Source organism: Branchiostoma floridae, chromosome 19 (genome assembly GCF_000003815.2).
Source record: "Branchiostoma floridae strain S238N-H82 chromosome 19, Bfl_VNyyK, whole genome shotgun sequence".
In the NCBI taxonomy this organism is placed as follows: domain Eukaryota; kingdom Metazoa; phylum Chordata; class Leptocardii; order Amphioxiformes; family Branchiostomatidae; genus Branchiostoma; species Branchiostoma floridae.
The window spans coordinates 2,276,459-2,290,801 of NC_049997.1; the positions used below are offsets into that span (position 1 = coordinate 2,276,459).

At 42.7% G+C, this 14,343-nt stretch overlaps 1 protein-coding gene across 3 annotated transcripts; it reads right to left on the reverse strand.

Moving 5' to 3' along the window:
* Positions 1 to 2,835: 2,835 nt before the first annotated feature.
* LOC118406585 lies at positions 2,836 to 14,090 on the reverse strand. 3 transcript variants are annotated; one of them, XM_035806710.1, is made up of 15 exons: positions 13,864 to 14,088; positions 11,446 to 12,045; positions 10,757 to 10,991; positions 9,337 to 9,460; positions 8,767 to 8,920; positions 8,375 to 8,501; positions 7,905 to 7,993; positions 7,083 to 7,236; positions 6,388 to 6,503; positions 5,827 to 6,034; positions 5,379 to 5,488; positions 4,663 to 4,795; positions 4,157 to 4,206; positions 3,832 to 3,905; positions 2,836 to 3,545 (listed from the first exon to the last, which is right to left on the reverse strand). In XM_035806710.1, exons 2-15 carry the CDS (start codon positions 12,025 to 12,027, stop codon positions 3,359 to 3,361), a joined length of 2,343 nt encoding a protein of 780 aa, XP_035662603.1. In that variant the 5' UTR covers positions 12,028 to 12,045; positions 13,864 to 14,088; the 3' UTR covers positions 2,836 to 3,358. The 3 variants fall into 3 exon arrangements, with proteins under 3 accessions (XP_035662603.1, XP_035662604.1, XP_035662605.1); XM_035806711.1 differs by lacking the exon at positions 13,864 to 14,088 and adding an exon at positions 12,276 to 12,654; XM_035806712.1 differs by lacking the exons at positions 2,836 to 3,545; positions 3,832 to 3,905 and having other exon boundaries at positions 4,160 to 4,248; positions 13,864 to 14,090.
* Positions 14,091 to 14,343: the final 253 nt, after the last annotated feature.

The window sequence follows — 14,343 nt, forward strand, 5'->3', positions numbered from 1 at the left end:
GCAACAAAGGGCAGCTCGTAAGCGCCACCGTGACAGCCTGCTCGGCGCCCCGGTCATGCATACCAAAAGCAGAGGTAAGAAGCTCAAGAGTGGTCTCACCAGGAAAGCTCATGACAAAGTTGTGCAGGAGGTGGAATGGGCGCACATGCATGTATTCGAGGACCCACCACCAACCCACGAGTCCCTTACGTGGAGCCAGTTTGTGTCGGGGGAACTTGCTGTCATTAACGATCCCCACACGAAGAAGCATGAGAGGGAAGTCAGAATGGCCATGCTGGAAGATTTGATGTTAGACGTGCCGATATACACGTTCCAGGGCGTCAAGAACTTCTACAAAACAGTGCTCATTCACGTGGAGCGTGGCATCCTGAAGTTCAAAGATCCGCGCGTTCTCGACAAGATTTCCAGGCTCAAGCTGAAATACATGAAGAAGCCGCAGGAGAAATCCCTGCCGAAGCCAAACGCAGGCAAGTCTCCATGTTCTAAGTTCCAATATGGCCAATGCCCGCACAATTCAGATCATGAGTCACAGTTCCACAAATGCAAGTATTGCATCAAGTGGCGTCCGACCCTTCCGGCGGACCATCCTGCCTCCTCGTGCCCGTACAATGACAAGGACAAGCGCGACGCCTTGATGACTTCTCAGCAGAAGGAAGATTGACTAGACTGCCATCCTCCCCGGTCGCCGGGTGTCATTAATGTTTCGTCCCCGGCAGGATGCCCTAGTTCTCAAGTTTCCTTCTGCTCAACAACAGTTCTCAAGTAGGTAGGGACAGTTCACTACTCGTTGTGTTTTCACTTAAGTCCATACAGGACTACACAAATCCTAAATGCAATTATCAGATCAGGGACAGTTCCTTTCAGATGCAGATGCTGATAATCTCCAACAGCCCACTTCCAGTTCCCGATGCTCTCGGAACTAGCATCGTAGACAATCCATATCATCCCACTGAACCTTGTCTTGGTCGTTTGAACGCTGACTCTACTCATGTCAATTGCCTAGCTGACCCTTCACGTGGACTGCGCACCTCAGTTTATAGTGCCCCACGGGATGACAGCGTCACAGCGTCGTAGATCCTCTGGTCATCACTGCGGATCACTTACTTTCTCCGTTACGTGGATTGCGCACATACGTAATTGCTGATGCCCCGTCGCCGCACGGACCGCGCATCCTTGGCAACTCTCCTGACTCACCTGACACTCAGGTGTGCGTCGGTGCCCCACGTGATAGCGAGCTACACAGCATAGTAGATCCTCCGGTCAAGTCTACACACAAGGCATGTCACTTACATGAGTTGGTGTACTCGTACGGTCAATACAACTTCCAAGGACTCCGTATCCCCGTCCAGTCTAATCTCATCATACCGCTTTGCTCTATCCAATTACCATGATAGATCATCTGTGACTCTCAACCGCACAAACAAACCAACTAAAAAACTCATATACGATTACCTACTCTTTCGTCTACTCTACCGGTGTTTGGCCCGTGCTTCGCCGGATTGGCCGAAGTTTGGTCATTAAAGACTTCAAACTGCTGCCAAACACCGGTCTCCGACTCCCTATCTGTCTCCCTTAATCTGAGAGGTGTAATTATGGTAGAATGGCGCCCCCAGGCGTTATTGTGGGGAATTGCACCGACGTTTCCCAGACTGCACTGCGGCTCCGGGGCCTGGGAGAGAACTTGCACGGCAAAATCTCACCTCCACCCGCCCAAGCTGGCAACACATTGAACTCTAGGACAGTTATCATAATCTCACCTTCACATGAGGCTCAAGCATGTTATTGTTTCGAAGACATTATTAATCGCAGTAACCCAGGCATATGGCTCACCCTGTATCTAAGCAAGTCATTAGTATATAGCACTTTATTGTTAGGTCTCTTGTTACGGCCTGTAATATTGTATAACCAGGGGTAACCATTTTACATGGTTCACCCTCTATGCAGATAGGCATTAATAATAATATAGAGCAAACCTCTTGTTAGTTATCTTGTTATAGCTCTTATTGTTAGGTCTCTTGTTACCGCCTGTAAGATTGTATACACAGCAGTAATCGTTTACATGGTTCACCTATTTCAAGATAGTCGTCAGTATAGAGCAAAATTCTTGTTAGGCATCGTGTTATAGCTCTAAGCTATTCTAATTAGAAGTAACACCCTTCATATGGTTCCCTTTGTATCTAGGATAGCCAGCAGTATACAGCAGCATTGCTTATCAGGCTAGTCCATATTGTAGTTTAGAAGGCACATCTGGTGGCCTACAGGATATGTTAGATTAGGTCGTTAATAGTTTAGTCTCTTATTTTTGAAGTTTTGCTGACAGCTCGTTTCAGTTTTAGCTGTTGGCCGAAGTTTGGTCATTAAAGACTTCAAACTGCTGCCAAACACCGGTCTCCGACTCCCTACCTGTCTCCCTTAATCTGAGAGGTGTAATTATGATGGACAACCTTTTGTTTGCCACATTGAACTCGTTTTAGATCTATCATAGCCGCCGGGTGAGAAAGGTGTATAAAGTGTCATAGACACAGTGGATAACAATCCACTGACCCTACGGCCTCAAATGGGCTATGGCACTACCTCCCTTTTTTGTTACAATACGTGAAAACATGCCAGGAATTCTAAGAACATACTTTAATAGAATACAAAAAATCCTGTATAGTTTTCGCTACAGGATTTGCATAGTTTGTATTTACATAGTTGGAATACGTAAAGTTATGAAGGCAAGTTTAAATCATCAAAGGAGAGACAATCCTTACCTTAATACATAGGGAACTTTTCATAAAGAAAGATTTAGACTTCACTCTGAAAGCTTCTTAATAAAGTAAACAACAACGACAGTAAATGTAATATGCCCGTTTAATCATTGTCAGTGAAATACCTATAACATATTGTGAGAGAGTTGCGAGGTGATATCTTTTCGCCTCCCCCAAAAGATCTAAGTAAACATAACAAGATAATGATGTCAATAACAAGAGATATTATAAACATACCCAGCCTACTGTATAACTTTAGACTATAACGTTGTCACCTTTAACACTTTGTATGTATTCATTCTAAAACTATTAACAGGAAATCGCCCGGTGTAACTGAGGAAAAGTAGTGCATCCTATCTGCAACGTTTGACCGTTTCCAAGTAACATATCTAGCTGCTTGAGTAACTGCTACTTGACACTATTAGCACTGTTGCAGTTTAGTAAAAGGGAACTTTGGTCAAGTTAAGAGTAAAAGCCTAGTTGGGGTTAATTGGCCTAGGAGTGATCTGGTAGGCTGGGGTTAGACTGCAAAAAAGACTTAAATACTAAAGCCACTTATTTGTCCTTATTCAACTAACACGCGTCTGCTTGGAGACTACGGAGCGCCCTCAGATCCAGTGGCAGCCCCCCTCCCCCTCTCTCTCCAAGGCGGCCTCCAGGATGGTCTGTAACACCTCCCCTGCCACGGTGTCCTCCCCCACCTCCCGGATCAGCATCCCCAGGGCCCCGGGCGGGATGTCGGGGTCTCCGTCCCGGAGCTCCAGGTGACGCCACAGGATACGGCGTACAGCGGACCTGCGGGAGCAGACAGGTTGAAAAATTTATAAAATGGCTACTTAGTTTTACATGTCGATCATGTTCAGCCAGACATGTATGCCTCTTTAACAAGGGGCAGCTAGTTTCAAATATATAACATATTGTCCCACAATATCACAGTATAGAATAAAGTACAGGCGTGGCGAACAATGACATTTAAAAAAAAGGAGTACGAGCTAATCAAACACACTGTCTATGGAATTGGGTCGAATCTGTTATGGAAACCTCCTAAATTTTCCTTTTCAATTTCCTTTGTAATACTTACCAGTCAATATTTTCTCCAGTCTGTTTCTCAGCTTCACTCTCGGTGTCTGAATCAGCATTTCCTTGTTCAACTCCCTAAAGCGATAAACATATAAATCAGTGTATTCTGCATTTATGATTTATACAATTTGATTGCAAATTATTTTTTTTAATTTCACGCTCATATTGTGCAATTCTATATATTGCACAGAAATTAAGAAGCTAGATAGATGCGTATCCTCAAAGTAATCAGCAACATGTCTGAATGTCATTTGACTTTTCTTGAAGATAACAAGGTGTTTTCTCATAACAAAATTGAATAAATGAGGATAATTCACAAACGATACCTGAAGCTCCTGTATCAGTGACTCTATTGCCTTCTCAATCTCTTCAGCTTCTGTAAAATGTTAAGTAAAGCACATTTCATTCCTACATGTGTCTGAGGGACATCAAAACGTAAGTAAAGTTAGTACAAACTGGTTTGTAAAAAGAACTCTCCTACATACTATATTCTATCAACGTGATGAAATTATTTTCGGGCTGCTGGTGTCATAACGTTATATCTATTTCACGGTAGACGACTGTAAATTGATCGTCTGCGTTTTCGTACGAAATTGAAAAGCATTTGGCATCCATATGTTCTATGAGGGTAGAAAGCTCATAGAAATCTTAGAGAAGGATACTAGTATACAGATAGAAATGGTTCACAGCCATACTTCTTCACTGCTTCCAACAAAAGCTAAAAATTGAATCACATTGTGGCATTCTAGTATTTCTATGATGCAACATAAAACATATTGTAGTGCTGACATAACTTAACGTACTGAACCGTAACAGCCATAGACTTTCTTACCTTTAAGAGTGGGTACAGCCGGTGGATTCTCTGGGTCGCAAAACTGCAGCTGCACATGCGCAGTAGCCTGGATTCCCAGCTTACTGTGCGTTTGAGTCAGGCCCGTTATCACCTTCCCGTCATGCACCACGTTCTAGAGAAGATCGTAAAACGAGTTTTGAAAGTACCAATTTATCGACGATGTTGACAAAGTATAAATATATTACAAGTAATTTTGTGATAAGCATTTACATTTGCACGGATTGTGGGGAAGCAAAATAACATAGCATCGTAGAGAACATATGTACATATATATTGTATGCAATCCGATACAGCAGTTGACAGGCATTATATCCAACATTGTTCTAAACATTCCTGGTGATGTCCTGCAACTTCAAATGAACTACATGTGTTCAGTTCCCCAACATGTAAGGCATAACCGCCACCTGTACACATTAACTGTTAATGTTCTATATAACGCTAGTCCACCTTTATCCGTTGGGTAACCTATATCCTTTGCATTTTTAAAACAGTGTATTTAGGCACATCAAGTCGAAGGGCGGTAGTTTTAAACTGCAATATCCTTAAAATATTGCAATTTGAAACTAACGTCTGTCAACGTGATATCCAGAAATACCCTGTTTTTAAAAGCAACGGATATAAGTTACCCAACGGATAAAGGTGAACTAGCGTTAACGTCATGTTCTATTTATAAGTTGTGTAATTTGTGACGCTACCATCCGGGCGTACACCCTGTGGAGCCTTCGCATGATGTCGCTCACGCTGTCGTTCTCCATGACAGTCATTTTCAGCTGGCTTGTTGGTACGGCGACTTGGATATCAAAGCCTAGGAACAACAGGTGTTGCAGTTTAAGAACAGATGATCAGTGGAAACCCAAGAAGATGAAAAGTTACTGTCTCTCCCACAGAGAGAGGGGGGGAAGAGAGAGAGAAAGAGAGAAACGGAGACAGAGAGAGAGAGAGAGAGGAGCTAGTTATCTATACATATATAAGAGAGAGACACGGAGAGAAACGGGGGTTGCCAACTTTCTAGGAACACGGAAGAAAGGGCACTTTCCATTTGAATGTTCGCGCAAGGCATTCTGCAGGTGTGTCCAGTCCATACATATGGAGAATGTCATTATCTGTCATTAACCAATTAAAACATAGAAGGTGAAAATTTACCTGCAGTAACAGGTGGTGCGTCTTCTACCTTGAACACCAATTTGTTTGGGTCTTCTGGTTCATCTTGTTCTTCGATCCATCGATTTTCTGTTTCATTCCACCAACTTTTAACAGAAACAGCACGACGATCCATGTTGTCCCACAGCAGATCGAGGTCGTCAAGCCTTTGACGGACATCTGTCACCTTCTGGTCACCATGATACACCACCTACGGGTCAGAGGTCAGTTGTGAAAAAAGCATAAGATATGCTGCCGCTTACTTCTTACGGTCTTTTACTTGCAACAACCAATTATCGACTTTCCTGCTTCAGTTGTATTCAGAATTCCATTGACTTAAGTCCTGAATCACTTCCATGTAAGATACGCCACGGCAGCAATTAGTAAAAGGTGCCAGGAAGTCGGTACCGTCCGCCATCTCTGTCGGGTGATGGTTGTTTTGCCCTCTTGTAGATATATTGCCTGTTTGATTTCTTTATGAAAGAACTCCTGTACATTGTCTTACATTGGGAGATTATAATTTTGTTTTCTTTTTTCTGATCCAAATATACTATCATGACTTACCAAGAGCGACATCACCTTCTCCGGTAGCGTGTCGATGCGCTCATCCTCCCCCACGCGCAGGGTCACTTGACAGGCTTCAAAGGTCAGCTCCAGTTCACATTTCCCCAACGAACGCCCTTGTAGGCAGAAAGTAAATGTTACTTTTATAACGTCATGCAGACAACGTCAATAAATCATGACACTGGCACTCTGTATCTGTATTCAAATCCTGCCACCTGGAATATTCTAGAAATAGACAGATAATGTGCTAAGGGAGTTGGCGGGCCGAGGAGTACAATATGCGACCTAGTCACCAGATAAAACGTGTTATTTGGACAATTTCTAGTATTTTCCAGCGGCCTGTGGGGCCTGGTAGAGGCCTAAATCTGCCCTACAAAGTGACAATGACATCTTCTAGTGGGTAGAAAACTTGTTATAAACAATACATGCTGCTGTACGAATACGACTGCAAGTCTTACCCCCATCTCATATGTGTTTGTAGTAATCATAGCACAATGCTAAACTTTCTTCCAATACACAAAAGTACACATGGATTAAATTTTCACCAACCAATGTTGCCTTCTTCAGGATCAATACTGATCAATACCATCAGAATTGATCCAATCAATACCATTAGTATTAATCCTGAAGAAGGAAGAACGTTTAGCATTGTTCTGTGACTGTAAGTCTTGTAGACTTTCAGGGTAGATACGTACCACCCTCAAGACTATTGAGCATTCCTCCACGAAAACCCTCTGTCAGTTCGATGACTGCGTTTGCCTTGATCCCGTACTCCCTGAACGTTCGGGCAGCACGAACTATGTCTCGCTCCTCTTCTTTAGTCTCAGCGTTGGTCCAGCTAATAAAGCCCTGATTACACAGCGTATAAAGAGACATATGTTATCATTTGATCAAAGTTGACCTAAGCTGGTCATCGATCGAACCCTCTGAAGGCTGCAGGCTGTGTTGCCTACCCCACTATACTTTTCATTTTCTCGGTGGGGCATGTTAGACTTGGTGCCGAAGAGCTGGTCAGTGAAGGCCCAGTGACAACACTCTTTACTCCACTTGCCCTGAAGAAGGTGACAGACGGTCACCGAAACGTCGGTGTGGGATAAACCATAGGTTGTGTAAAATATTCACTCTTTAATCCAGGTTACACCCCAACGGATTTGTACAATGCATGGCCATTTGACCGGTTTTAGCCAATTAACTTAGCCAATGGATGAAGGGAATTATTTCGAATTGGTATTTCTGTTTTTGAAAGTTTTAAGATCATATACAGGAGGAAACTGTAACAGTTCCATGGCGTGGCAGTCCGAGGAAAAAAGCTGTTACTGATATTTGGCTCTGACAGATCCGTCTGTTATGCTGTATCCCCTGTGCTGTGGCTATGTATTTCAATTCGTTTTAAACGCTTCATCAATTTTTACAAAATATGTGCTTTTAGACAGTTCACGTGATATCAACAACCGGGTAAAAAAAAAACTTTTAAGAACTAAACCATAGACAAATTAAGTATTAGGTGGATAACCTACATCATCACATTCTCGGTCACCGAAGACTCGGACAATCGGATCATCTTCGGCCACGTAGTAGCAGTTCCCTTCGACGGTCACTTGGAACTCTGCAACACACATCAGATCCATGTATAAGTCTACGACTTGTGGAGCTCATGTGTAAAACGTGGAAACCTATCCTATTGATGCGACTGGATTGGATCAAACACAATCCGTGGTGTAGTTTTTGTTCAAAGATCATCATCAAAAACAACATCCTTATCATCATCAACAGCATCATCATCATAATCATTATCATCATCAATCATCATCGTGCAGGTTATGATGTATAGACAATATTCATTGTGTGTAAACTTCCACGAGTACCGTGAAACTATACGTGGATCGTTTAAAGGCAATTCCTTGCCGTTTCTTCCTTGCCATTTTTGCCATGTCTACATTCTGCATTGTTGCTGTTTCTTAGCCTAGCTCGTGATTGGTCGACTCACCCTGGCCGGCAACCTCCTCCCTCCACTGCCTACAGTCGAACCACAGACTCTTGTCGTCGGTAACGGCTGTTTCCTCGCTACAGAGACAGATGTAGGTTTGGTCCTTCTCCAGGTCTGTCACTAACACCTACATGAGATACAGATACAAACTGAATCTCTACAACTGAATAAAAATGGAGATTTACTTCCAGACGTTCCAAGTGACATCCATCACTATTAATAGAAAGAACTGGCAGACATAATTCTAGATAAGGTACAGTTTAGACTTGCAGTTAGGTCCTTAGAACAGCTTTGTTGATGTCTGTGTCCCATAAGCATATTAGCATGTAAACAAACGACAGAATATGTAAGGATTTTTAATGCCTCCAATTTCATGACGTCTCGAATCCTACCTTTGCCAGTTTGACTTCTTCTTCTTCCTTGGATGAAAATAGATGTTTCATGCGAGAGAGGAAGTTTTTCTTCTTCTTAGACTTGAGGACCTGAATCCCTTTTAATGGCAGGAGCTTGGAGCCGGTCGGAAGGCTCTTTCTAGTTTGATGCAGACTAACCAAACAAGAGAACATTCAAACATAATTAACACGAAGCTATATTAACATATTGGAAAAGCCTGCTAATGGTATATACAGGAGAAAGAAACTCAGTAAATCGTTGTAGGTAATTGAGATGCTATATGTAACATTTTGGGAATAGTAAAGGCACATCTATCTTTTAATAATATATATATATATATATATATATATATATATATATATATATATATATATATATATATATATATATATATATAAATCGTTGAATCATTGGTAAAATGTACATTATATTCTATCAGTCGTATCAACCATCTTACACTATGAACGTTTCATGCCTTTTCGGATAGAGCTATGTTGAACTACATTCACACTAGTTTGAAACCTTATTTATTTATTATATTTATTTATGACATATTTCATTTTCAATACCCAGTTTCGCAGACGTCCTGTGGCACTTTGACCTCTGTGCTGTTCTGTCGCCCGAGTAGGCTCACGTTAATCTCGAACTTGTCCTTCTTCACGCCGATGGGTCTCGCCAGTGTCGTCACCGTGTCTTGGAGGAAAGAAGACGAGAGTTTCACCCGTCAACATCTGACTTTATGCTAACAATTGTAGCACTGCATACATAATTTTATTCAGACACAATAAGGGGATAATGACCCGCCCTAAGGTGTATACAGTGCCATAATTCGTGGTCAATAACTACCGAATGAACTACCGAGCGTAGCAATTGATCAACGTCGACGTCGCATGATTTAATATATAACTAGAGTTCGGCGACCTCATACCTCCATGAAAATTTAGAGCTTTCGTAAATTTCATGCAATTGACTAACACATTAACATAATTTATGCATGGTGTTGTTCATCATTGAATAACGTACACATGTCACAATTATAAAATCCCATTATTAATCATAAAGCGGTTTTGTGATTTTGCCATAAATTATGCAAATAAGTTCCTCATTACCATATTTGGTATCTGCTTACATTCCACCTATCATAATTACCATGTGTTACATTTATTGAAGTCCAGTTATTAAAAACAATGGAATTATACAATTTCCTCATTAATAATGCAAATTAGGTCCTCATTTTCATAACGTGTATATCATTATGAAAATCTTTGCCTAAGCTACCTGCATGCCTAAAATGCAGGCAATCCGTCGTTCCTTTCTGCAGTTATCCTCTTTGGAGTGTCTTGACAAAAATGCCCCTGCAGTTCCACAATTAAATGTTAGAGGGCTGAAACTTGCCCCACTTTGTCATGGCACTAAAAGCTATCTACCACTCAAATGTCAAGACCATAGCATGTCTGGAACAAGAGATACATTGAAAAAACTGCTATGATATAATATTCTCATTAATTATGCAAATGTACTCCTATTTTGCATAATTGGTATCTTATCTTGTACAACATTGTCTAAGGTACCTACATACCAAAAATCATGAAAATTCGTTGTTCCCTTCTTGAGTTATCGTCTTCAGAACTTTTTGACAAAAATGCCCCCGCTATCCCAAAACTAGACGCTAGGGGGCACAGGAGCTATCTAATGCTCAAAAATCGTGGCCGTAGCTTGTTCAGAACACCGAGATAGCAAAACCGGAAGTTGCGCTGCAGTACCAAGGGAAGCCGCTAGGGGGCCTCAAATCTAATCATTTCCAGCTTTCATCACACACTACCAACACACCAAGTATGAAACCAATCCACCCAGCCGTTCTTGAGTTATTTTGTTTACACACACACACACACACACAAACACACACACAAACGCAGGGTAAAATATAACCTCCATGAAATTTCATGGAGGTAATAATGATAAGATATCATATCAGATATAGGTACTTACAGTGCCGCTCCCTGTCCTTGTTACCGAAGCCCAGAGTGTAGTTCCCATCGTAACTTCCACCTGCCAGCACACTGTCTTTCTCTATGGCGCCGCGTTCGTCATAATAGACTCGGGCCAGTTTGATGGCGAGAATAATGCCTCCGGTGTTGCTGCGCTCGAGGCTAGCAGCTGTCTCCTTGGTAGTGCCCCCGCCCGCTTCAATACCCACTCCGTGGACCTCAGCGTCGACGCTCACCTGGACGTAATGATAAGATTTTTCACATTTACCTCGTTGCAAATAAACGTCCCACGTTTCTCACATGTGTCTTTCTGTTTTTGATTTACGTGTCATGCATGTGTTTGTATGTTCCTTGTTCCTTTTCTTTGAAAATCAATGAAAAATTATTTTAGAAAATAAATAAATAAACGTCCCATGAGTTTTCCATGAGTTTGCAATGATTCTAGAATGACAAGATATTGGAAGAAATAAGAGCATACACAGAATTTATCACATCAAACAAAATGCAAAGTATAAATACGAGAAAAGTTTCGCCTTTTCAAATATGTGGGTTAAAACATTTTTTGGTAGAAGCTGAATTTATATTCAAGCGGCTTGCATACATCTTATTAACCCGAGGCAAAGAGAGAGTCGTCAAAGAAAAGGGTGGACTAGATTTATCATTGACATTATTTACGACGACCAGACGTACCTTTCCGTCCTTCTTTGAGTCCCGTGTCTCCATGATGCTGACTTCCTTCGCCACCAACACGTCTGTGACTACCAGGAAGCTGGTCTCATTCTTGATCCCCTCGGCGCTGGTTTGGGCCGTCAGTCCAGACAGCGCCTTCCTCAGGTCTTCTATATCCACACTTCTGTGTTCCAGGTCAGTACAGGTGGTCTCCACGCAGCGTTTGTTAGTTTTGCTGCCCTCAGCCGAGAAACCCACGGCCTCCACCGCCTTAAGACTGACGTTACCGTTTACGCTCCTCTCGTAGCTGTACGTCTGTTTCCAAGACGCCTTCTTCGGGTAGGCCTGGACTGAGACGTCTAAGATCTTTGCCTCACTTGAGTCTTTGGGGGCCAGGTAGTTGCTGGTCTTCTCTTTGGCCTTGGGTTCGAGGACGATTTTGCCCTGCGGGTCGCACTTCCGTGTTTTGACCAGGAGAGTTTTCGGGGAGTACTTGTCCACCTGTAGTGCGATGTCCAGGTACATCCAGCCGGCCCCTCCCACCTGGTCATTGATGATATCTTCGGCCAGACGGAGGCGAATTTTTCCATCTTTGTCCTCCATGGTTGTCAAGGACTGTCACTGTAAAAGATAAAACTGACGTGCTCCAACTTGGCCTGATACAGGGTGATCTGAATATGGAATGTGTATTAAGTGTAGCATAGCCCTCGTTGTTCTGGCTCTTTCACGGACACTGTAAAGATTCTTTACAGAAACATTTTATGTAACTACTGCATCTATCCCATATAAGCAAAAACATGCAAATAAAGATCATTGTCATTGTCATTAACGTAAGATGTACCGTACGATACCTGCGTTGGTTTTCAGGGTAGTCACAAACTGGACAAAGACGGCTGTATGCATACAGGTATATGGTCTAGCACACACGTCGACAGGTAAAGGTATACGTGCTAGCACACACGTCGGATCGGCGTACTTGTCATTCCAGTGCGATCGAGTCAACTTAACGGTGTTAGTAAAGTCTGTAATCATTCGGGCATGACGTGTAACGTTACGTTGGGTTTCTGAACAGGGCTGCTGGTCACTTGACTGGCGTCTTCTTCTTCTTCTTCTTCGTTATACGTGCTTAACCTCATTAGGCTGAGGACTGCAAGCACGGTACGTAAGACGTACACAAGACTGTAAGTTTTTGATCCACATACCGCACCATCGCACGTATGGGGGTTCTTTAACGTGCTTTAACGTTATGGCTCTCCCCATACACGGGACCTCCATTTAACGTCCTATCCGAGGGACGACTCAATTTTCACTTGAGTAAAGTGAGGAAAGTCGTGTAAAGTGCCTTTCACAAGGGCACAAGACCGGCAACACGGCAGGCGGATTCGAACCGGCGACCTCTCGGTCACGGACCGAATACACTACCACTGTGCTACGCGGCCCCACATTAGCAATGTGTTTCACATTCTGCTACACAGATCAGTTGGGTAGTAGAAACCAACCAGACAGTGCGCCTTCCTACACGAGAAGGGCCTTCCTAATGATTGGTATCACGGCTGAAGCTTTTGTCTACCATGAAAACATAGGCAAGCTACATTAATGAACTCTTAAGTACAGTTCTGGTGGTTATATGTGAACCCAGTGGGCTCACTCAAATAAAAAATAGGACTCAAACTAGGTCGATCCGACCACCTGTTTCCACAGAGTCTACTAGTACATAAACACTACATAAGCCGCAGATATTGATCTCTCAAGGTCACTCTTCAAGCTGGCATTCCTGCTCCGTCTTGCGTAGCTAACGTAATCTTGTAAACAATTGCTCATTGGGCTAAGTACGTACGGGGCACGCAGGAAAGAGTGTTTTGCATGTAAGTACATACATACATACAAATTCATGTGTGTACTATAATCTGGGTTGTGGATTTGGCTCCTATTTGTATGTACTTGATCCGAGGAACATTTTCGAAAGAGTATCTACAGCGAGAGGGAAATGAGCCTGGACAGCGGTGTATCTGTATATATAATAATAATAATAATAATAATCACCAGGTGTATTTTGCCAGCCAGTAGGTACCCATTATGAGTAATGAGGCTGATTAACGTGGTCGAGGCACCTCCTCGAGCACGGGACCCCCGTTTTACGTCCCTCCCGGAAGACGATTTCGTGGAAAGCTTCGTATATAGTTAACCTGTCGTCAAACGACCTGGAGGTCAAAGAACTGGGTATATACGTACGTGATCTGAATATTTCATTTTTTCCGCAATAAAATGCGTGGTATCACGTAATATCTTCTGCTAGGAAACAGTCAGAGTGTTTACTGACAAAGCACACAGCCGGCCACATTCGAGGGTACCATAAACGAGTGCATGGGACACGACGCGTATAGCATAGTTGATTAGGTTTATAGCTGACAAAAGAAAGCTATTCACTGCTGTGCCTACCTTGAGCCTGGTCAGCAAAATGCGATTTGAAAACTTGACTCCGCAGCTTCGTAGACAACTACTGATTTGTCTCGTAATTTTGTGTTGTTGCGACCCTGCCGGCGTCCCTCAGCCCCTCCCAGCGGAACTGGTTTCCAGACACAAACAACCTGTCACTGTGGTAGAGTGTTGTGATGACGCATTTCCGGCCCACAATGCAGATCACCAATGTTGTTAGATAGCCCTTGGGTAAGCGCACTGAAAACAGTCCTTGCTCTGAACTGATTATAATGCCACCCGGTCAAACCGGTTTAATCGAGTAGTCTTAGCTGATTATGCTAATAATCAATTAATGAATATGGTTAGCGATTTATTGCTTTTTTATGAGTATGCTCACAAGATACATATCGACTTAAGCTAATGCCTGTCTCGCTGTTTTATTTTTTGCTGATAATCAGAAATGTTCTTTTTAATATGAGTGTACATTAGTTTTAATTCAGT

Excerpts from the sequence above, each read along its gene's own strand:
- LOC118406585 (XM_035806710.1), bottom strand. The coding sequence starts at position 12,027 with ATGGAGGACAAAGATGGAAAAATTCGCCTCCGTCTGGCCGAAGATATC. Across the intron at positions 6,035-6,387 it reads AGAAGGTGATGTCGCTCTTG|GTGGTGTATCATGGTGACCA; the intron begins GTAAGTCATGAT and ends TCTGACCCGTAG. Across the intron at positions 4,796-5,378 it reads ACAGGGTGTACGCCCGGATG|AACGTGGTGCATGACGGGAA; the intron begins GTAGCGTCACAA and ends GATCTTCTCTAG.